The following is a 24,669-nucleotide window of genomic DNA, read 5'->3' on the forward strand; positions in this document are numbered from 1 at the left end:
AACTCATTTAAATTAAATCGTCATAAATGGCATGAAAATAGTTTTGATACACAGTAGAGAATGGTGCCCACTGAGATTCCCACGTTGTGTGGAGTACCTAATTTGTAGTTCACAATGCCATTTCTGATGTGCTTTGCTAATGAAGAGTCAACCTTTATGATCACATGAATGAAGGATTATTTAAAAAACCAGAAAACTTGTACAACATTTAACGATTTCTAAATTAAAAGTCATTTTATCTGAATAATTTTCATGAAGTTTACCTGTATTTCTTGTGTTTTCAGATGAATTTTTTCGGCAAATTGAGAAAGGGTGTTCTGTCCCTCAAGTATAAAGTAATTTGCGTTATCTGCATGATATACACTAGAAATTGCATCAAGAATGGTGCAGCACAATGCAGGGCAGTTTGATTTAAGGAAAACAGATTGTAGTACTTGAAAGGCCTGTATATTTCTCACACTGGCACCTGTAAGAATGAATATTAGTGTCAGTTAATGAGACAAATTAAAGCAAAACTGCATAAGCTCCATGAAAACTATATTTAGGTGTAGATGGACATAAAGATTGAAAGAAAATTCTACATATCAGGGAGCAATAGGCATGAAAGTAAAGGTTTTTGCAAATACTATCTCTTGAACTTCAATAAAATTAGTTTGGATATACGGCTGCAACATGAAATAAAAACGAGATTTAACATTTCAAATTGCAACGGTACTTGGGGGGGTGATGAAATTTTTGAGTAGTCTAGGGTTAAAACGGAGAGCCATTCAGGGGAAACACAACATAACAGGACTAAATATGAATTATTACCCTTTTTCTCTTATCCTTTCAACTGTGTCTCCCTCAGACTGAATTGATGGCTCCACCAAATACTTTAACTACTCAAATACCTCCAGCTCTTTTCATGTTTGAAAAGCAATATTTCTGGTTTCTTTTAAGTTCCACCACTACATAGTTAACAGCTGCCTACTGCGAGTATTATTTCTTTATCTTTTTCATGTTAAATTTTAGATATTCGATGTAAATAGATGTTGATTTCAAAAGAAATACTTCACTATTTTTAGTGGCTCAATAGAATATTTCAAACTGATTATGTATATTAGATGATGCTAAAACTACACCTGTAATGTATGTAGTTATTAGCTAATGTTAAGACAGAAACGAATGCACTGCCATTATGTTTGACAAGTATTTTTAAAATAAACTCTCCTACTGTTTCCCTTACCTCTCCCTGAAGGCTGCGGTAATGAGAAATTGCTGATTTTAAAGAGAGAACCCATACTAGCCTGGCTAGGGCGTAGTTCAATGTAACCACACATCGCAAGAGAAGCCACCATCAGAACCAGGTTACGGATGGCTTCTTGAGATTCTGGGCTAGTGTCATGTTCTAACCTAAAACATACACAATTTACGTATCAGTCCAAAAGAGGCAAATAACATGCAGTGTCATTAAGTGCACGATTTTTCCTCTCTCATAGTTCACATTTGCACAATGCATTAATAACATAAATAATATCCACTAGTAAGTTTGAATTTCTTCAATTTTCAATGTGTCAGATTATAAGATATCTTATGAAAAATAACACAGATCTGATTACCATATCTAGAGACAGAAACCACGAAACCGCTTGAAATCTCTTAATTAATATGCTCAAAGGAACAGCATTCCTAACAACTTTCGACCATAATCTTGCAAATATGCAGATGTGTTTGACAGATCCATGCCAAATATGAACACAGGCTGGTTAATACAATAATTACAAAGCCCAAGACAGTCTTCAATATTTTTGAACATTCTATTTCACAAATTTAACACTGGGCTTTTATGAGCAATTACACTTCTCATTATTAGCAGTGCTATCAGTCACAGCATGTAGTCGTATTTTATTTTATTCACTGTGCACTAGTTCTAACACTTACATTGCACAAGTTTAGTGAAACATCACAGTTTAAAACTCAAACTCATTGCAACAAGTCAGTTCACATGAAGTAAATAATTTCTTCATAATGTAACAGTTCCAAGTGGTCCTCAAGGGCATGGCTTTAACCCAGCACCATACTGAATATTTCCCTAAGGTTTCCATCTGTAACTGCATTTCGAGACATCATTCACATGGGCCTTCTTCAAGGTATGTATGGTGACATCTGAATTCAGCCACCCATTTCTTAACTGTTCAAAATTAAGGAATAAATTCATTAGAAGCCTTCACACTAACTTTGGAGGAATTTATGCAATCACGAATTCATTCGGCATATAGAACTTTATGACTGCATGGAATATCGGTTCATAAATGTCAATAAAATATATGTACAACTATTTTAAAAAGCTGTATTAATAAAACAATGCTGGAATCCTTAGAGCATTTCCTGGAATTAAGACAGGCAACATTAGTGCATTACAGATAAGTCAAAACACTGTCTGAATGTAAGTAGTCTCTACCAAGATGTTTATATTATTTTATCCAACCCTTGCTCGATACATCTATTTGCTATTTTTACCAGTCCTTCAGCTTTACTTACTCTGGGTGAGCACCAAGTCTCACTAAATTTAAACAATGAGCTCTTCCCACGAGGCTGTTAATTTAAATGGGCACTTTATAAAGCACTAGTAGCCGGTTTCAGCATGTGCTCATAACTAAACGCACAATAGATGTGGATACGACATCAATATAATTAGTCTTCTTCTTCTTCTTCTTCTTCTTCTTCTTCTTCTTCTTCTTCTTCCCGAAATGTTACCGCTTATGCAGGTCATTTCATTATAATTAGTATAAAACAGAAATCACATGTCAAGCACATTTACACATAGCACTATCATCAATTCGTTGACAACCCTGCCATGCATAAATGTGCACGACACATGATTTTTGTTTTATACTACTAACTAGGATGATACATCCACGTCCACTGTGCACTTGAAAATGAGCACACACTTGAAACTGGCTTAGTAAAGTTTTCACTTTAAATAACAGCCTGGTGGAAACTATATTGTACTTTAAATCCTTCAACTTGCCAGTACTTCCTATACATAGGTCCTTTTCAAACACAATATGCAAAAGCTGACTTTGCATTGAATTTTATAAGCATTTTACAGTGAGGCAAGCAACAATGGAAATCACACATTGTTCATAACAGAATGTTTAAGCTGCAAAGTCACTTAAAGAAACTCAGAAGCTCTGTTCAAGCAATGACTTACTTCAAAAGGAATTCGGACAGGAAAACATAACCCTGACAGCTGCGAAAATCATCAAGCAGTGTCTGAGAGACTTCACTGGAATCTTTCAGGAAGCAGAACACAGTTACAAACATCTCAACAATTTCTAGGGGTGTCAGTTCTTGAACTCTTTGCATATTTTCAATACAGAGAGCTACACAACCCTTATCTGAAACATAAAATGTTACATTAACACTGCAATGCACAAGAACACAAACAAACATTGAAAGTAACGGATGAGCAAGCTTTTAAGACGACTCACAAGACAAACAATGACAGTAACATTTTGGAATATTCAATGCACCTAACATGAAATATTTTATATAACACACTTCTTGCCTATAATTCTGACTGATCATTGACTGAATATAAAATCCTTTCCTCTGCTTCAAGAACCATCCATCATATACCCCTGTGGCACAGTTCTTCAACATTCACAGTTTCTGAAGAAAACCATAGTGATTTCAGACCCAGAAATAACAAGTGAAAACTGTCATTTCTTTGAGAGAATAGAGTCATATTAAGATGTTACTCATGTCTCCTATACTTGCATTATGTCTTTGGCACTGAAAAATGATGAAGTGAAATTGAGATGGTTTGATCCACTGCTATAGATTCAAAGATTTATTTGTTTACTGTTGTTTTTTTTCCTTCTATGGAGCCATCACAGTGACGACATTCTTAAATGTCAGAAATGATAGCATTACTATAATTAAACTTGCAAAATATGTTTTATACTGCAACAATTGTACCTTATATCTATGTTATACATTTATTACATTACAGGTGAAATGCCAATGGTTCACATTTACAAACAGTGTCTTAAAATTCTTTGGATGAATATAAACATTTTTCTATCAGAAAAGATTTTAATATGGTTTTAAAATTCTTTCCCTGCATACGTCTTAAGGAGTCCAATGTGTGGGCTTCCATCTGACATTTTTAGCCCAATGTTGTTGTTTCCTGGAAACTGTTAACTCTATCCTGGTGTTGTGTTCATGCACATCATTGCACTTGATAACTTACATGTAAAGAATATATTTTTAGATATTTGTGCTGCATAAACACATCACGACATGAATCTCTATGCCACATACCATGTATAAGTCTTACAGCTCTTTTCTGTAGGAGCATTATTCTTTTTCAGTGTACATCAGTTGCACAGCATCACAGTTCAATCACATAACTAAGGAAGTGGTAAATTGTTCCATAATATACTATTTTTCAATGTTTGGCTTGATACTATCTTTGCAAGCTGGCTGAGAGGGTATAAGGTATAACTGACTTTTTCGCATACAAAATTAGTGTGGTTCTTCCATCACAGATTTTCAACAACATACATAACTAGGAATTTACAGCTTCCATTTTCTGTAGCTGAGATTTTGTGTATAAGGGGCGTTCAAAAAGAAATGAGCCGGAGGCATAATTACAGAAACCAGTACCTGTATGTTAGAAGTATTGCGACCCTTCCCTTCCTGTTGAGACACTTCCCAAGGTGGTGAATGGCTGTCTCATAAAATTTCTGGGGCTGCGATGTTAACCAGTTCCACACGTACAGCTGGGCGTCATTGTCTGAGGTGAATCATTTGCCCCTATGCTGACGTTCTTCTTAGACCAAGATGGCCTCCTCCTGATTCACTTCCTGCAGCAGGACAACAGTGAATGCCCAGCGTTACTCGCAAACCTTGATGACCCTTTGCCAATCGATCAAATCAAAACGACAAGGCAATCTCACCTGTGGGGTCATTCTGCTTCGCGACAATGCATAGCCTCATATGGCCAACATGCTCGCGGCACTCCTGCAAATGGGAGGTTCTCAGCCACTTTCCATACAGTCTGGACCTCTCTTCCTGTGATAAAGCCAGTTTTGGTCCACTTAAGAAGGCTCTGATTCACCTTGAATGACAATGTCCAGCTGTACATGTGGAACTAGTTAACATCGGATCCCCAGGAATTTTATGAGAGAGCCATTCACCGCCTTGTGTCACAGAGGGACAAGTGTCTCAACAGCCAGGGTCAATACTTCTAATATACAGGTACTGGTTTCTGCAATTATGCCTCTGGCTTGTTTCTTTTTGAATGCTCCTTATACATTATTTACATTGTTGGCATGAGAACTGCCCATTTGAAATACCAGTAATTGAACTTTGGTGACATTCACCTTTATGCCCTGGTCATTGAAGTACTTCATTACTCCTGTTAGACCACTAGTAGCAAAAGATTCTAGTTCCTTATATAACCTTTTCACTAGTGGACTGAATGTTCATAATTTTATCATCTAGCTTGAATGACAGTTTAGTGCATTGCTTACGATTCAGCAGGTATGTTGCTCGAGGATTCATGGACGGATCCGCAATATGATATGACTTCAGCTTTCTCTTTCAGAAGTAACATATGGTTTACCATGCTAAAAGCTTTTGTCAGGCCTAAAAATATACCTGCAGTCTGCATCATGTGGTCAAACAGACAGTAAACTTCTTGAAAGAACTGTATAAATGCTGCAGTAGTACTTAGATCTTTTCTGAAGCCATGCTGCAAATCTACAAGCAGTGTGTTTTGAGAAAAAGGCACTTAGCCAGGAAAGGGTAATACTTCCATACATCTTATTAAAAGTGGGTCTGGAAACATCTTCCTTTCTTCCCTTTTTATACACCAGTTTCACTACGTTTATTTTTAGGACAGTTGGATACATATCGTTTCTCATGCTGCAGTTAGTCAGGTAAGTAAGAGTTCAGAGATTCCTTTTAAGCACACCCTACTAATAGCACTGCATATGCCATCCCATCCAGATGAAAATTTTTCTTTAGCATGCATCTGCCTTGCATACTTCCCACTCGTTCACTTTCACACATTCAAATTCAGTACACCGAGTGAGGTGACATTGGGCAGAGCACTTGCCCGCAAAAGGCAAAGGTCCCGAGTCTGAGTCTTGGTCCGCAACATAGTTTTAATCTGCCAGGAAGTTTCATATCAGAGCACACTCCGCTGCAGAGTGAAAATCTCATTCTGTAAGACATGTGCAAATCAGCAATACTTTGTTACCGAAGACCCAGATCAAAATGAAAAGGTGATACAAAATCATTTGGTACCCATCCTAGCCTCGACATCCACGTGGCATTTGCCCACAAAGCTCGGCATACTGGTACATGAGGTGTGCTCACAGTCAAAAGTTCGTATCCTAGGCAACAGGTAGGGACCCTAACGCCTCCTATCTAGCCCTCCCACTCTAGCCCTCCCTCATCCCTGAGGAAGTAACTAATAGTTCTGGAAGCTTTTATGTTTACCTATCAGCAATACTGAACATTTTGCGTCCTGAATGAAAAGTGCTGGGCAGTAATTTTGTGTCTTATTTATTACTTTCATCGATAGAATTTTCCTTTGATGCAACAACATTAGCAGGATATATTACATGAACCTTTCCCGTGAACTGTGTCCTCTCATCTTACTGAGCCTCACCACTGTTTCAGGGGTGGTTAGATATTAGAAATACCAATAAAACTGCGCACTTGCAGTTTATTATAAGAGTTATGTCTGCCAGAGAACTGCAGTTGACACAACTGAATGCTTATCTTCAGTTTCCTCTAATCTACTCAGCACACAATAATGTCAGTGGCGAAAGGTATATCAGAAAGGTCCTTATACAAACAAATATATAAATGAGGAAAAGCCATTGTCACTTGATTCAGCACTATCAACATTTACACACAGAAATTCAAAGTCTATAGAATGTGTGCCGCAAATAGACAAACCAACAAATATATTCAAACTCTTATTGATCTACTGCCCCAACAATGATTACAAGTACTCTAAACAATATGTAAGGCAATATGGATTGCCTGACATAAAATATTCGTTCTACAATTTCAATTGTTCCTCTGACTGTACGGCATGGCAGACAAATTCATCATCCTTAGGAAACCAAATACAATTTAAATATTTAAGATCTGTTTCAAAAAGATAACAAGTATAATTTAATTCTCAGTCAGTGCATCGCATTCTCATTCTTAGTCATCAGACATCCAAACAGACAAGTACAATACATAAAACTCACTTTACAGTCATATTGTAAGATCAATTGTAAAAATACAAGGATTGGTAACAATGTAGAAGCTGAAATAAGTGCTACAGCCAGATGAACTAGCCAGCCACTCTGAAAACATAGTGAATTCTTTTATTTGTAAAGGTGCTCATACATAACATAAAATATTCAAACAAGTAACACATTCATTTCACGGTCATACAAAATAGAGAGCTGATCAGCGGATAAACCAAATATTGCTTCTCTCTTGTAACAGCATAAATCACATTCTGTTAAAACATGATGTATAGATATGAGTACACCACAAAAATTACATACTAGTCAGTTCTATCACTGGAGATGGAACTTGTGCATCACAGGGAAATGATGGTTGTAGATGCACACAAAAACCAGGTGGGTAGAGCAGAGTCTGACTAGGGAACATTATGTTGTGGGGTCCCCAAGCATCTGTCCAAGGCCCCTACAATTTCTTATATACCTTGATGATTTACCTTTGCCCTCCAACAAAGCAAGTAATTTCACAATTTTTGCTGATTATACAAGCACTGTGACTGACAAAACATCTGGCACCATAGAGACTAAAGCCAACCAGTTGCTTGCAGATATTCTGAATTCATTCACAGCAAATTCACTTGCAACAAATCTCAGGAAAACAAATTACAGCCTGTTCCATCCTGACCACAGAAGCTTACAGGAGATTGTTATTGCACAGGAAGGACAGCAGATACAGAGTGTAAACTATACAAAATTCTTAGGTTTCCTAATAGTTGGCAGGCTTAGCTTGGAAAATTGTGTCCTATAAATCCCGAACTGGCTGTGCTCAGCAGTGTTCGCCATCAGTATAATTTCCAATATCAGAGATATTTGTAAATCAAAGTCTGCTTATTTTGGTTATCTCCATTTAGTTGCCATAGTCCATATCAATTCAGGCAGGCTAGGAAAAAATCTTATCTTCATAGTCTCAGATGTTATTGAGTTTAGCATATCTTAAAATGAAGGACTAAGTAATGAAGTCTTATGTTTTTGTTTTCTCCAAAAAAATTTCTGCTCCGAGACACAGCCCTCCAAAGATGACGCTGCACATACCATTTCAAAGAAGCGAATTTTCGAAAAAATTTTAAAATTCTGTATCTTTGTAACAGTTTTAGATATTTAGTTGGTTTTTTTTTATTTGAAAGATAAATGCTTTATGATTACAAAGAAATCCTCCATTTGGACTTATCTGTCAAAGTTCTTTTACTATAGTGTTCTGAACTTTTTTATAATTTATGGAATTTTTTTTTCAGAAATGCCAATCCATAAAATTTTGATTTTTTTTTCTGTTGATTAGTACCATATGGTTCTACATTCCCTGAAAAGGAGAGCTTTCACTTTTAGGTTGAACAGGTTTTATAAACATTTGATTTTTTGCCGTACATAAAACCTGATTTATTACCACATTATCACATAACAGGTTCACAAAAATCAAAACCTAGTCTTATTTAACATAATTTTAGTTTTGAAAGTTCAATAAGAGACTCATTTTTTAAGCATTTTAAATGGTTCCAAAATATAGGTGAAAGGTCCAAAGACTTAAAGGTTTCAGTTTATACAACTTCTGTGCACTCTGTTTTGTACTGAAATTAGCCAGTCAATGAACTAAAAATATGTAACCTGCTTCAATATCTTCCTTTGATATAGAGTGATGCCCTCCTGTTGAACCAATAGGAACTGGAGCATTTACAATCTTCAAAACACTGTGAACAGAGAGTGATCACTGATGGCATTGTTGCTGTCCTTCAGTTGGAAACCTAAATCCAGCAGTTGGTCCATGTGGTAGAATAAAGTCCACTACAATTTCTTTTAATTCATAACTGGTGTCTCTGCAATCCACCAGTCACAGTCACACAAACATCCCTCTTCTCAGGTTGTGAATCTGAATACTATACTGCTATTTCTGAGGTGCTGGCCAAACGAATGAAATTTCTTCTTTCTTGCTCTTTAAAGTGTGTGCAATGTGAGTTCATCCATCACTTTGGGTCCAAAAATCTGTCTTCCAAATTCCTTTCACAAGGGTAGTTTGTTTGGACCATTCTTTTTTTTTTCTGCTCACAGAATTCTACAATTTCCTCTTTGGAGGAAAGAGTGAGGGCTGTGGATGTGTAAGATTTCACAACTCTCATAAAATCCTCAGCATTCTGAATTGCAGCTGTATTTGATCTGGAAAGATTATGTTTTGTAGCATGGTGCTTCAGCAGGTCTCCTTCACCATCACAAGGCCACTTCCCGTGATCATTAGCACTGTATACCCAGTCAGTTGGCAAAAGCAACTTACTAAATTCAAACAGCTGGTAACGATTTTTAAAATGACTAGGAGTGACATCAGAAATAATGATGACTTCTCTGCCTCTGTTTGCAGTTGAAGAATTTTGCGCATTGCTAGCAAAGCATGTACTGAGTCATGTTCTATGTTATCACTCGAATCCAAGCCGCACTTTTTTTCTAGTTTTTGTAATCCAAAATTTGAGTGCAAAGTAAGCGGAAGTTCTGAAAAATGTTGGTAGGTGCCGCCACAACTAATTTCTGCCGTCGAATATATGTAGCGCTACACAGGCATGCTTTGCAGGCACAAAGATAAATACTGGAGCCAAAACCTCTGCGTCAGTAAATAAATTTTAAAAAAGGTGGAAGACGAGCCTTTTTTCTCCGCCCTGAGTTTCAACCATCGCATTTTTTCATACATTATCCAACGAAATAAATACAAATTCCGTATTGTTCATCTTCGAATGTGGCAGCATTTCAACGTACTACGAAAATCCGACTGGCAAGACTGTTTGGGATGTTTGTCAATATGGCCAACTCTACGTCCTGAATTTTCTCCTACATGTGAGAAGAGATGGTTGCAGATAGGAACTTTTGTGAATTGTGAATCACACATGCCGTATTCTCTTCACCATAAGAATAATATGAATATAAACATTTTGCCATGTATTCTTTCGTGTTTGCTGCTATCTCATTTAAATCCTGTCTGCCTAATAAACTACGAAACTAGAGTGAGACAACAGCAAACGCAGAAGAATATACATATCATGTCATGTTTATATTCATATTATTCTTATGCCTAGTAGTGATACAGTCAGAAATGAAGCACGGCAATTGACTAGATTTTTAAATCTAGGACGACTAATTTCTGTGCAGAATGTAATGTATGAAAGAGGCGTCTACAAAGATTTTCAAACGGAGAAAAATTTTCGCTAATCTCTCTTTCAGAATATCTATCATATGCTGTCTATTATTTGGTTCTTGTTGATCATTATCAAAGAAAGCAGCAAAGAAAACAAATAGCAGCCTCTTGCCATTGTTTCACTAATGAGACGATTATTTTTTTTTCCTTAATTGTAAGCGGCGGTAGTGCCTATAACAAACAGAACAGCACTTATCAGATCAAAGAAAAATAAGCAATCAATTCAAACCAAATGAACCACGTGAAAAAGGAAGGGTACCCGTATAAATACAGACGTAGCGCAATGGCTACCTGGTAAAGCTTACGACTCGAACCAAACTGCTGTAGCTGTATCGTCATTCATTCGACCTAAATTGTGTCTCATATTACTATGGACCAACTTTGTTTCGATTTGGAGGTGCGGCCTAAAACTTTTCTCTCCCCTTGAATTTCGAGCCTCAGATTCTAGGTGCGGCTTAGATTCGGGAAATTTTTTTTCTTTGATTTCGAGTCTCATTTTTCAGGTGTGGCTTAGATTCGAGTGCGGCTTAGATTCAAGTAAATACGGCAACTGCAAACACTTGTGGTCTTGTTTTGAAAATATGTCTCTCCTGTAAAATTGAAACCTGGCCATTATTCCAATGATACCCTTGTACCTCTTGTGAGAGAATTACACACCAGTTCTCAGAAAAATCACAATGAAGCACTAAACATACTTCTTCAGCCGGTACACACCCTTTCACTTCTGCAACGTGTTGCAATTTCTTCACATGCTGGTGTGTGACTGCTTTCACTGACCATTTACCAAGATCAGTTTCCTTAATTAGTTTATTTTCCTCCCATGCCACATATGGACTTTCTGCCGAGTTATATGCAACATCTTCCAGGCCAAGTGTCTGTAAAGACAGTCCTCCCTTTCCAGGGCAGTCACCACATTCTTGAAACAAACAAGTCTCTCACTTTATGTCACAGACTACTAATAACTTCACACGCCCAACCAAGGTGTCATATGTCACATGCTCCAGTAAGTTCTTCGAAGTTACACACAAAGTTCAAAATTCGCACAGTACACACATAAACAGAAATCTCTAGGTGGGTGTGGAACTACCCACTTAGGTCGTAGTGCATAAAATTTTGATCTTCCAATATGTGAAGTTGTGTAGTTGCTCTAATAAATTGCAAAAGTAATAGGCATCTGGTATTCCAAAAACTCCTTTTACAGACCTCACATTTCTTGATTTGTCTACCATTTACTTTGATACTGATGGGACATGGTTCAAAATTGTTTTCTTTGAAAATGTATCTGGAATAATAGTTAAAACTTGCACCTTTTCACTGTGGGATGCACAATATTCAACAGCTGTTTTTGATATTTGTGAAAAATTCCTGGCAAGAGGTACAAGAATGCTTTGGTCCATTTTCTTCTGAAGATGTAATTTCTACTTTGAAGAGTGTGGTCAATTCTGCTGTAGTGTATTCATCCATAGCTTTAGTAATTTCTCTGCACTTTCTTGATTCATCAAGCTTATGACTCGACTTCACTGACCACAGTTTCTTAACAGGACTAACACCTGGTTGACTGATTCAGGGTACTTAATTCTTCCTCTATTGATGCAAAATCTGCATCATCTGCACCATGGGAGGCTTCACCTTGTTCAGATACTACCATTGTTGTTATTTTGTCAAAACATTTAGAACACAAGAAGACGTCACTGAAAACATCTTCACTTTGAAACAGTCTTCAAATGAAAACACTTATTCCCAACCTGAACAAAGTCGGTGTTTTTTGTCTTATTTATCACTCTTTTATGGATCTGCAACTAGTCAGCACACTTCACTCTTCTGTGGCCCCAGTCAGAAGACATTTCAATAAAACACACTGTAACTGTGTAGACTGGCAAATTCCTCATGAAAACACAGAACTCACTGGATAGTCTCAGATTTCTTAGAAGCCTCTTCAGTAAACAAATTAGCACTGAACAACTACGATACAGAAACCTGCAATGAACCATGACGAAGAAATTGACAAGACACTACAACAAAGTGAAAGAAATATCTGCAGCAGTGAAAGTGAAAAGAAATAACTGCAACAAAGACAACAGAAATAAACCTAGTAACAAAGAAATTAGTAAGAAACAACTTCAGTGAAGAAATAAATTTACCCTTGAAAGTTAAAAAAATAATTTTTTAAAGTAAAACCTGTCCGACTTAAAAGTGGAAGCTCTCCTTTACAGAAAATATAGTACTACATGGTACTAATCACCAGAAAAAAAACTAACTTTCCTGGACTGGCACCCCTTGGGGGGCAAAAAAAAAAAACTTTAAATTATAAAAAAAATAATTCAAAAGGCAACAGTAAAAGAACTTTGATAGATATGTAGATATGTCCAAATGGAGGATACCATTGTGATCATAAAGCAATTATATTTCGAATAAAAAAAACTAACAAAATATCTACAACTGTTAAAAAGATGCAACATTTTTTTTAAAAAATTGCTGAAATTCGCATCTTCAAAATGGTGTTCGCTGTGTCGTCTTTGGAGACCTGTATCTCGGGGCAGGAATTTGTTTGGAGAAAACAAAAAATTATGTGTTTCTTGCTTACTCCTGAATTTTAACATATGTTAAATTAAATAACATCCAAGACTATGAAGGTAAACCCCCCCCCTCCTGAAATGATACGGATTATGCCAGTTATGGAATAACCTCCTGGATCAAATCCCAGCATAAAAATAATTATTTATCATGCAGGAGGTCATCAGAATTAGGTGTATAGCACCCCCCAACACTAGAAGGAAATTATACCTACACTGTGGCAGAAGAATTTGTCCAGTTTAGAAAGGGTTAAAATACATCAGCACCAAAATCTTTAACACATTTCCAAGTAAAATTAAGTCCCTGTGAAACAATAAATTATTCAAGAGTAAATTAAGGAAGCTTTTCTTGAAAAGATTGTTTTCTGTAAATGAGTCTTTTTTTAACAAGAACAAATAGATCATTTCTCACATGCTTCTATTTGTTGTTCCTGCACAAATTTTACATTTTATTTTAAACATCACAACTTAAATGGAAATATTAAGTAACACAAAAAATAATGGAAATAACATAAAGAAAGAATAGATAATGAATGTATTCCAAAACAGCTGCCACAGTACATCACTAAAGGGAGGAGTAACATTGGTAAACCTAAGAGAAGATGGATGGATTAAAAAAGTCACAGCAGACCTATTGATCTAACGTTTGACCGAGAAGGAGATTTCAAACATTTTGTTTACCTCTTACAACACATAATACCATTCTCTTCTACTAGTTTAATTAACATGAATCTCTATGTAAACCCTTAATTATAGTCTGTAAATCATAGTTAGATCCCTTCTTATCCATAAGGGAAACGATAAACAATTTGTATGCAAATGATATAAATGTAAATTGAAGAAACTGGGCAGATAAAAAATCTCCTGTTCCATAAATGACATGCATGTAATAAAATCCATGTTTTGGCTTGTTCCACATCCTTGCATCCACATACACTTATGAGTCTGTGGAATTTGCATCACAAATAAAGAATTTAAGGCATGCAAGCGAATGACACATTACATCATAATATTTCGCACACAGAAACCCTTAATCATTTCACCTCATTTTCTGAATTTCTAAATATCCTGGCACCCCATACAATGAATTATCTGCCACTGCTGCCAACCTAATTCTGTAATCATTAAGAGCTTTGAGGATTTTAAGACACAATGGTCAAGCGGATCTATATGGCAACTGTGCATCCATATTCAAGGTAGGGCTACACAAAAGCCTTGCAATACTTCACAATACAAGTTTGGTCTAGTCTCGTGAAGTGTAATTGCGTCATGTTCATATGTATTCAATGAGTTTTTGCTTATAACCCGTAATTTATCATCAGGTGTGACTATCGTTATATACACCCACAAACTGAAAGAAGTTTTAAAATTGAGAACAGTATTTCCCCATTTAGAGTGCAAGTAAGTTAAAAAGGTAAAAGATAACAATGGAAATTCCTGGACATAATAATATGCAAAATAAAGGAAAGGCAGCCCCTATATCTGACTGCTTTGTAGTACATAGAAACACACAATAGAAGACAGCATTTACACACTAGGCAAAGGTAATATGAATTGTTAAACAGATTTCAGTGAGAAAAATTTACAACTTTTGCTACTTGCCACTAATCAAATCATATTATCAGTTGCAAGTGCTGAGAGTTGTTGTAAGCCTGGGGAAGGAATAAAATATAGCAGTTACCCACAAACAAGAAACATAAGAGGGAGAGACTGAACTGTGGATTTAATGCCATTAATGGCTGCAGCAAATATTGTTATGCTTGAAATAATTCTGTAAAAGATATCATTCTCTTCCTCACATCTCTGCAAAAAAGTATCACACACCAATATATGCACACAAAAGACTTTCTGAAGATGAATACAGGTGCAAACAACCCCACTTGCAGAGACTTCTAAGCTACAAATAGTGTTGTAGGTGCTCTCAAGAAAACTACACATAAAGGATGTTGTCAGTTGTATTTTAGCCTCCAGTGGCACAAGGTAGTGAAGAACTTTATATTGAAAACAGTCATGGAGTGTTTTTAACAAGCTTTATTGGAATCAATCACTGCTTCCAGAACCTCCTACCATATGGAGAAAAGGTATTTCTGTTCCAAAGTGTTGGAATGCTGGTGGTGATCAAAGTAAAGTACCCTGCCATATACAGTATAGCCGATGACTTTGCAGTGAAATTGTGTCGACAAACACCTACTACAGTAAAGCATTATAGGTAACCTGGATTGCTTGCAAAAAATTGTCTATATGGCTTTCCCATATCTTTGTATAGCCAGTGAGCCATGAGTCCAGAAATACTTCTAATGACTTCTTTCTGCCCCTCTGATTGTTCTTGAAGCCTTTGTCCTCACAATCCTCTGCAGAAGTTCAGAATTTGAACTGTTATGGAGCCTCATGACTGACCTTTGTAGCACAATAATATTAGTCACACTACCCAAGACATGCACACTGCCCCTGAAGTTCACTCGAAGACTCTGGGATACATGTATCAGTGACGCAGAGGCTAACACTTACGATCTGATCTACACAATCCTTGGGTACTCTCTCTGTGTTTTAAGAAACAGCATTCATTTTGCTCAGCTGAGCATGCATCATCATGGTGAGACTCGATAGGTCACTCAAGTTGACCCCAACATGCAACACACAGATGTCATCATCTGTGGTAACTGGCGTTTTATTGTCTGATGGGTTTCACTTAGCTTTCATGGCACTACTTCATTTTCCGTACTTTCCCCTTGTGACTCAATGGCACTGTTGAGGCCAACGGACATTAATTTCAGCTTTTGCCTTCCCAATGGTGTCCCTATTTCAGGAGTTGAGGATTTACTGATCACTGGAGCTGATTTGGATTCAACTGCAATTTTTGTGTATTTGAACTAGGGTATGTTTGTGTTTGTTGCCATATGTGGATTATTTTTTATCAATGCTTTTATTGGTGCCAACAATGGTTATAAAAACATATGGGGCTGGAGATACTTTTACATTTTTCTTGCCTTGGGGTATCACATAAAATTATCAACCTTCAGGCTTTTTTTCTTCTATCTTCCAGGAAGAGATGAAATTTTCTGCTGCACACTGAATGTATGGGAGAGATGTATGGTGTTACATTTAGTCTAATAAATCCAGATGTAATATAAGCTGACGATATGGAAATTTTAATGTCAATGTAAATGAAACTCTTTTCTCAAAAGTACTATCTACCTGACACATTAAATTGCACACTTCCATTTATTTGTTTATATGACACTGCCCCCTAAAGCTCTGCAGTGTTACTGCATATAATATCACTGCATGTTACCACACCTTTGTTAAAGTTGAAGACAAGATGCAGTTCTGCTACAACTTAGTACTTTCTCCCCATTGTTTTAATTTCAAGACATTGACAACCTTTTGCAACGTCACAGTTACAAAAATCAGTTGGCAGTTTCTTAATGGATCTTAGGGACTTGGACTATGCTTTAAGGCCCTTTCCAATATAGGAAGATAAAAAACTCTCTGAAGTACCTTCCTTTCAGTTACTTATTACAAATAAAAATCTGATGTGCTAAGCATGCCATGTTATGATGTGTCAGTTTAATTCTGCAGACACGTGAATAGGACAGCACTGTCTTCAATGACTTTGTTGAATGAGTCATCTCCAGTGCTCTGTTATTGTTCCTTTTAAGCATACAATGAGAGTCTACAGAGTTTGCAGACTTCCTAAACTGCTACCCCCACCTTGCTGCTTCATGTTGCACGGAACCAAATGAAAGTCTATATTCATGCATGAAAGTGCATCCACTGATATACAAATGGTGTTGAGAGAAGCTGAAGCATTCACTCACAGGTATGCTTCAAAGCAAGGAAGACATCTGGAGCTGTGCTCTCTACAACTCCTGCAGTGTGCCTACAAAGATGATTTCGAGAAAAATGAAGGCAGAATACGGAAAATTGATGCAAAGGACACAAGAGTGTTTTAACTAAACATTAACAATGGAGTAAAAGACAGATTGCTACTTACTGTAAAGGAGACGTCAAGTTGCAGACAGGCACAATTAAAAGACATTTACACACACACACACACAGAGAGAGAGAGAGAGAGAGAGAGAGAGAGAGAGAGAGAGAGAGAGAGATTTTACTGATGAAGGCTGTGGCCGAAAGCTTTTAATTGTGCCTGTCTGCAACTTAACATGTCTTCTTTGGGGTATGTAGCACTCTGCCTTTTCTTACATTGTTAATATTCCTACCTGGAGTCTCCATTGTTTAACTGAACATTATAAATTGAAGCTGGGTCTTTCTGACATAAGAAGTAGACTATCAAAACAAGTACAAACCCAATACAGCATTACACAAAATATACTGTACTTCAAAGGAATGTAGACCACTAACAACAATGAAGGAAATTAAAGAAGAAAATAAAAAATCTGCTTTCACATTATCACAGTAGTGCCAAGAAGGATACATCAATCAGACCTTGAATAGAAGTGGTGTTGGTAGTGATGAGGCGTATGTACTGAAAGTATAATTTGACAGATTTTGGGTCACCATTGCCCTCGAATCATAAGTGGCTTATCACATCTTGAAAGACGTAATCGTTTTTCTCATCACGGCATCCTCTACACCAATTTCTGCTGCACAGGGTTTAGCAGTAACCAGTGACTTTCCTCACTCATCATCAATCAATTTGAAATAAGTATTCATCCTACAAAATTAGCTATTTTTGAAGAAATGTCATGCTTCCCCTCTCCTCCCGTCAGCTCAACAATTTCTTCACCCATAACAACTGGTTTCTTGTTTTCAGGTTGTTCGCTGCCATGAGATATAATGCATCAATGCACAGAAAGTAAGAATTGCTAACTTCCTTTTAGCACTCAACAACATGATTCCCTTATCTCTGTGTGCACTGCAGTGTCTACAGAAGTGCACTTTGTGGCATGTCAAACCAGTCACAGCTTTCCTATTCACTTTAGCATGTGCTTTATTGTGTGGTTCAAGGAACATGTGGATGGGCACTTACTGCCCAACAATGAATGTCTTCTCATTCCCACAAGAAGCTACAACAATTAAATTTAGACTTAGATGGAGTTCTGCATGCCTGAGCAAGTCTAATTCAACTTAAATGTAGCAGGTGCTACAGAGGTATCTTGTTAATATGTGTTTCTCTACATCTACATCTACATCTACATGACTACTCTGCAATTCACATTTAAGTGCTTGGCAGAGGGTTCATCGAACCACAATCATACTATCTCTCTACTATTCCACTCCCGAACAGCGAGCGGGAAAAACGAACACCTAAACCTTTCTGTTCGAGCTCTGATTTCTCTTATTTTATTTTGATGATCATTCCTACCTATGTAGGTTGGGCTCAACAAAATATTTTCGCATTCGGAACAGAAAGTTGGTGACTGAAATTTCGTAAAAAGGTCTTGCAGCGACGAAAAACGTCTATGCTGTAATGACTTCCATCCCAACTCGTGTATCATATCTGCCACACTCTCTCCCCTATAACGTGATAATACAAAACGAGCTGCCCTTTTTTGCACCCTTTCGATGTCCTCCGTCAATCCCACCTGGTAAGGATCCCACACCGCGCAGCAATATTCTAACAGAAGACGAACGAGTGTAGTGTAAGCTGTCTCTTTACTGGACTTGTTGCATCTTCTAAGTGTCCTGCCAATGAAACGCAACCTTTGGCTTGCCTTCCCGACAGTATTATCTATGTGGTCCTTCCAACTGAAGTTGTTCGTAATTTTAACACCCAAGTACTTAGTTGAATTGACAGCCTTGAGAATTGTACTATTTATCGAGTAATCGAATTCCAACGGATTTCTTTTGGAACTCATGTGGATCATCTCACACTTTTCGTTATTTAGCGTCAACTGCCACCTGACACACCATACAGCAATCTTTTCTAAATCGCTTTGCAACTGATACTGGTCTTCGGATGACCTTACTAGACGGTAAATTACAGCATAATCTGCGAACAATCTAAGAGAACTGCTCAGATTGTCACCCAGGTCATTGATATAGATCAGGAACTGCAGAGGTCCCAGGACGCTTCCCTGGGGAACACCTGATATCACTTCAGTTTTACTCAATGATTTGCCGTCTATTACTACGAACTGCGACCTTCCTGACAGGAAATCACGAATCCAGTCGCACAACTGAGACGATACCCCATAGCTCCGCAGCTTGATTAGAAGTCGCTTGTGAGGAACGGTGTCAAAAGCTTTCCGGAAATCTAGAAATACGGAATCAACTTGAGATCCCCTGTCGATAGCGGCCATTACTTCGTGCGAATAAAGAGCTAGCTGTGTTGCACAAGAGCGATGTTTTCTGAAGCCATGCTGATTACGTGTCAATAGATAGTTCCCTTCGAGGTGATTCATAATGTTTGAATACAGTGTTTCATCTCAACAATCATCCAGACCATTAGTATGTAGTCCAAATGGATACTTTGGGTTTTTAGAAATGTCTGTGCCATCCACACAATTAAGCCACTGTTTGTGTGACACACAATGTTCCATCATTTCACTGAACAGCGGTAAGTAAAGCTCATCCAAAATAAGCAGAAAAAAAAAGACTGGCAATGCTGCCCATGTCCCAGCTTGGAAACCCCAAGTTGTCTAAACTCAAATTCAGTCAACAGTGACCAAAGTCCCTGAAGTATTATTCACATATATGTGATGTCTCAAACGCTATGCAATGAACTTTACACATCCTCCTGCGTTTGTCTTAGAAGTTTGCACTCACTGTACTATGGTTGATACCCAAGTTCATACTTACCAATTGTCTTCAACAATATGAAATCACATCTTTGTTATAATATGAAATCACTTCTTTGTTATTAATTGTGTGATTATTATCTGAAAATGCATAAGGCAAGTCACAAGTTGTGTAAACCTAACATGTACAAATGCAGGTACTATAAAGAGCAAAGTAAGTTTCTACTGTGGGAAAATTTTAACATGTAATCAATTAATCAAAGCTATCAGTTCTATTAACCGTACTCAAATATGTAAAATTGGAAGATAGTAATAGAGAGTGATTACAAGTACACCTCCTACTTTTGTGACACTTTTTTTAGACAAGGATAAAAACAAACTGAAAAACTGTACAAAAGCAGATGTTATGAAAGAGACACACACAAAGCATATTAGAGAAACAGAGAGGCATATAGCGGTGAAGAGTGAACTTCTGGAATATTTATATGTTAAAAGCATTTCACAGATGAGTCATGGGTGCAAGCAAAACCTACAATAGAGAAACACAGAAGGAAGGAAATTAATAACTACACATAAATGAAAAGTTAACCAGATAACTGGTTAATGCACTATGCCTTGACTTACCACTGCAACTTCCCCACTCATCACTGCTCAGACAAACTAAGCTGCCAAGTTAATAATTTTCATTATGATACACCCTCCTCCCTCCTCTCCAGTGAAACATTTATAAACCTGGAAGCCACAAACCAGCAGCTTAAAATTCCCTGACAGATCTCATATCTTTCTCTTACACGTGTTAAAGGTCACGTTATTTTGCTATATACACTTTAAATCATAGAAACTGTTTAATTCTTTAGAAAACAGTTCTTCCACCCTAGTGAGTGAATGAGTCAATCGAAAGAATCTCAATTCCCCACTGAATCCTACAGAAAGCAAACATATTATCTCTTCTAATTTATATGTCAAATTAGAAACGCCCTTGACTTTTTTTGCTTCTCTCCCTATTTTTATTTTGAGAGATACAGTAAGAAATTGGAAAATTTTCATCATGATACTACTGCAATTATGTAGCAGTATTCTGCTAACACATTACACTCAAGAGAGTTTTAGCACTGCCCAACTTAAACAGGAGTTTTGAATACTAATATCGCTTCTCTCGTCTACTCTACTTCAGTACTACCTATTGTTCCTCATAGCTCTGGCATACCTACCCAAAAAAAGACAAAGAAACATAAAAGCTGATACTATTTTTCCTCTTTCTTCATTTTTTATCAAGTACTCAATACTCATTCATGTCTCAACAAAGCAGAATTATACCTGCTATGTCAGCCGATCCTTAATGATAAGCTGACTAACGTGTGCTATGTTGATTGTCTTTACTAAGTATAATAATAAATATAATGTAACTACTGACTGTGTATGTAACTGACAACAGGCTGAGTGAGACCATGCCGCGACAGTGTCATCAGGACTTCTGCCGCACTCTTGCGCCACATTACATTATGTGGAGGACACCAACTGGTTATGGCAGAGAACAGAAGTGTGAGATCGTCCTTGCGAGCGAGTTCCTCTGCAGGTGCAGTGTGGCTACAGAGCCTCACAAGTACCTGCAACAAAAGCAGATTATAGATGAACGGTAGATAACTACAGATCTGAACAATAATTAGAACAATATTAAACACAATATTAAAGTTTTATCAACTAATAAAGTCAGTCAAACGAAAACTGAGCAACTGGGAAGAAGTATCTTCTTCTTCCCCAGGCAGGGAATGTGTGTAGCCTGAATGCCTGCATGCAACATTATGCACATGAAAGTCAGTGAAAATTCTCTAAATGTTTGTGAATCTTGTTGAGGTGGGAAATCTAGAATTCACCACGTGGGATGTGAGAAACTGCCTAAAATGCACATGCAGACTTGTCATCAGATGGCCCCTTGTAGTTACTCTGCCAGGTGGATTTGATCTGGGGCCAGCACACTTTCCCATCCTGCATGTCACGCTTAAATACACACAGCTATTCAGGTGGGCAATTGGGAAGAAATACAATCAAAAATTTATTGACACCAAAGTTATCTATGTTATCAAACATTTAGTCCTCTTAGAGAGACAATAATTAAACTACTAATTTTGAAAAAATCTTAAGATGCCGACAGAATAATATGTCTAATTGGATCCCAATATTGATGATCGTACACCAAAACTGAGAAGTGATAAGCAATGCATAAAAATTAAGAACCAGTGCCACCACCCCAAACCAGAGGGCACGGCACTCGGCCCCCCTCCCCTTCCCAGACACACACGCACACACACACACACACACACACACACACACACACACGTGCCCTTACATCGTGTAGGGATACAGGCACGTACGTGTACGTGTACGTGTGTGTGTGTGTGTGTGTGTGTGTGTGTGTGTGTGTGTGTGGCACGTGCGTGCGCGCACACAAGAGAGACAGCTCAATGCTTCTGCTATGCACAAATAAAGAAACAGGTGACTAAACAAATCTTATATATAATCTAAATCAGAAATAGTTGCACATATTTAAAAATATTGTGAGTGTAGGGGGTGGGATGGGGTGGGGGGGGGGGGGGGGGGGCAGACCAAACTCCCATGAGATTTACTGTAGACAACACACCCTTGTTTGAAATAAGCAGTTGCATCCATTCAGTAAAGCCAAGACAGAGAAACAATGTACGTATGGAGAGCACATCTTTGCACATTGTTCAGTAAATTTTTGTTACTTGGAATTATCAACATGTCTTTACAACAGCTGGAATCAGGTAGTGACAGCCACATATTTTCAAGACAAAAGTGACATAATTATTTATATGCCTTGAAGCAATACATCTGTAGATATTGACCAGTGTAAGTAATTTGGCAAAGGTCGTTAGGGAATGACAGATGCAGAAGTTAACATCTGTGTGAACATAAAGGGAAATAAGAAAATGAAATTCCCTTAAATTATTATGAGGATACTGAATACTTTACATATAAATAATGAAATATCAACAGGAGCACAAGCACTAAGTATATCAAGAGATTTTTTGGCATGTAAATACCTGCACAAATATCTTTTGTAACAAAATTCTTCTCTCTCTAGGAGTAAAATCACTTCCAGTTTCAGCTGTCTCTGGGTTCTCTATCTCAGGAAGATCAAAAAAGAGGTACAAGCATTTAACAAGTGTGGAAGGCACTGCTACAGACGTCATAACCTGAAAGTCATCAGAATTAATGTGAGATAACACAGTTTGTAAACCAAATAAACAAACAAATGAATGTTTTGTTCAACTGAGGACTGTTTTAAATGAATATTTTTGTTCATTACCTGCACCAGTGAAGCATCACCAGCGGCTAGAAGATTAAGAGTCGAAAGCAACATCCAGCCATTACTTGACTCCTCCGAGTTTTCTATTTCAAGAAATTTCACAATGGCACAGCTAGCTGCCTCAGTCGACTGATTTGAAGCTCGACGCCTCATTTCTGACACCATGAGTCTGGATACTTGTTGACAAAATGCTAGAATGTCACGGAACTTTTCCATCATGTCAGCTGATGGACTGTTGCCAAATACCTGTAGCATAGATCATTTAAACTGATGTGACATTAAAGCAACACCTTATCAGCAACCACTTTCAAAAAATTACATGAAACCTAGCACAATTTGGAACAAGTGCAAAATGAAATAAGTTATGCCACATATTCAAATCAAAATAAAAGCATGAGTTGAATGAAGTGCCTCCCAAATGCACTAAAATCATCAGAAACAGTACAACATGACAAAAATTATCTTACCTCCGTTTTTCGTTAAAGTAAAAAGAAATGGTATGACTCACTGTACTTACAGAGCAAAATTTGAGATGAGTAGAAGAAAGTCATACTTCACTCAGCTACAAAGTAAGACAGAAAATGACCTCACATTAAGCTTAATGTGGAAATCATGTTGTATAAACATTAATCGTACATCACAATGCCATGAAGTCCGATCATATTTGACTGGTGTAAATTCGTAGTTCAAAGTCAGGTTCAGCTCTAAACGTCAGTTAATAGTGTAGCTGCACTATGATTCATTGCTTTTCTTTTAGCAGATTTAAATTGAAATAATAAAAAAAAATTATTATTAATATTAAAAATGGCAACTAAATATGTAACAATGGTATTCTCACACTGCTGATGCTCAAAATACATTTGTTTAAATGTGGAAGGTTCGGTCAAGAAAATTACTGGCTACCATAACAGCTCTTGGGAGATGACTCATAATTTATGTGATTAGTTCAACGGCATTTTATACACACTCAGCAGAGAGTAAGAAAGGAAATTTTGAAATATTTGCAGTGAACAATTAAGTCTGGGAATTCTGAAAGCAGCTGATAGTGGTTCAACATCATGTATGTACATTCCCTTTCAGATCGAGAAGCAGTAACTATGCAAATCGTATTAATTTTTAACTACCAAACATGTACTTAATCTGCTATGATAATTCCAAGTGATACAACATAAGCAAGTATTTTGAAACAAACTAACAACATACTAGTGTTTCACTCGTTTTGGTGGCTCAGAGGTTGTGTTGTGGACTTAGGTGAACCCACGTCAATTCTTGAATTTTTTTTCCATTTGTTACTACTATCTCTACTTTACTAGATTAGATTAGTTTTTCATTCCATAGATCTGTACTGAGGAGATCCTGTGGCTGTGGAACATGTCAACACCACCCCCCCTTAAAAAAAAAAGAGGCTGAAATAACTATACTAATAATAGGAGTATATACCAGACATTTTTTTAAGCTGAAATAACAATACTAATAGTATGACTATATACAATACATAATTTGTTTCTATTAAAGTCTAGAAAGCCTTTCAGGCTTCTCTTAAACTGATCTTTATTTGTAACTAATTTTTTTATGTTTGGTGGCAAATTATTGA

The 24,669-nt window shown here is 37.1% G+C and overlaps 1 protein-coding gene across 1 annotated transcript in view; it reads right to left on the reverse strand.

Moving 5' to 3' along the window:
* Window positions 1-24,669, reverse strand: part of LOC126281874 (WD repeat and FYVE domain-containing protein 3) — a 289,780-nt gene that overhangs the window by 242,246 nt on the left and 22,865 nt on the right. The window contains exons 3-8 of the mRNA XM_049981155.1: window positions 23,076-23,321; window positions 22,810-22,962; window positions 21,162-21,354; window positions 3,194-3,380; window positions 1,226-1,392; window positions 264-466 (exon numbers count right to left, since the gene is read on the reverse strand). Coding sequence (XP_049837112.1) covers window positions 264-466; window positions 1,226-1,392; window positions 3,194-3,380; window positions 21,162-21,354; window positions 22,810-22,962; window positions 23,076-23,321 — 1,149 coding nt within the window. The remainder of the gene's footprint in view (window positions 1-263; window positions 467-1,225; window positions 1,393-3,193; window positions 3,381-21,161; window positions 21,355-22,809; window positions 22,963-23,075; window positions 23,322-24,669) is intronic.

This window comes from Schistocerca gregaria, chromosome 1 (assembly GCF_023897955.1).
Source record: "Schistocerca gregaria isolate iqSchGreg1 chromosome 1, iqSchGreg1.2, whole genome shotgun sequence".
NCBI lineage: Eukaryota > Metazoa > Arthropoda > Insecta > Orthoptera > Acrididae > Schistocerca > Schistocerca gregaria.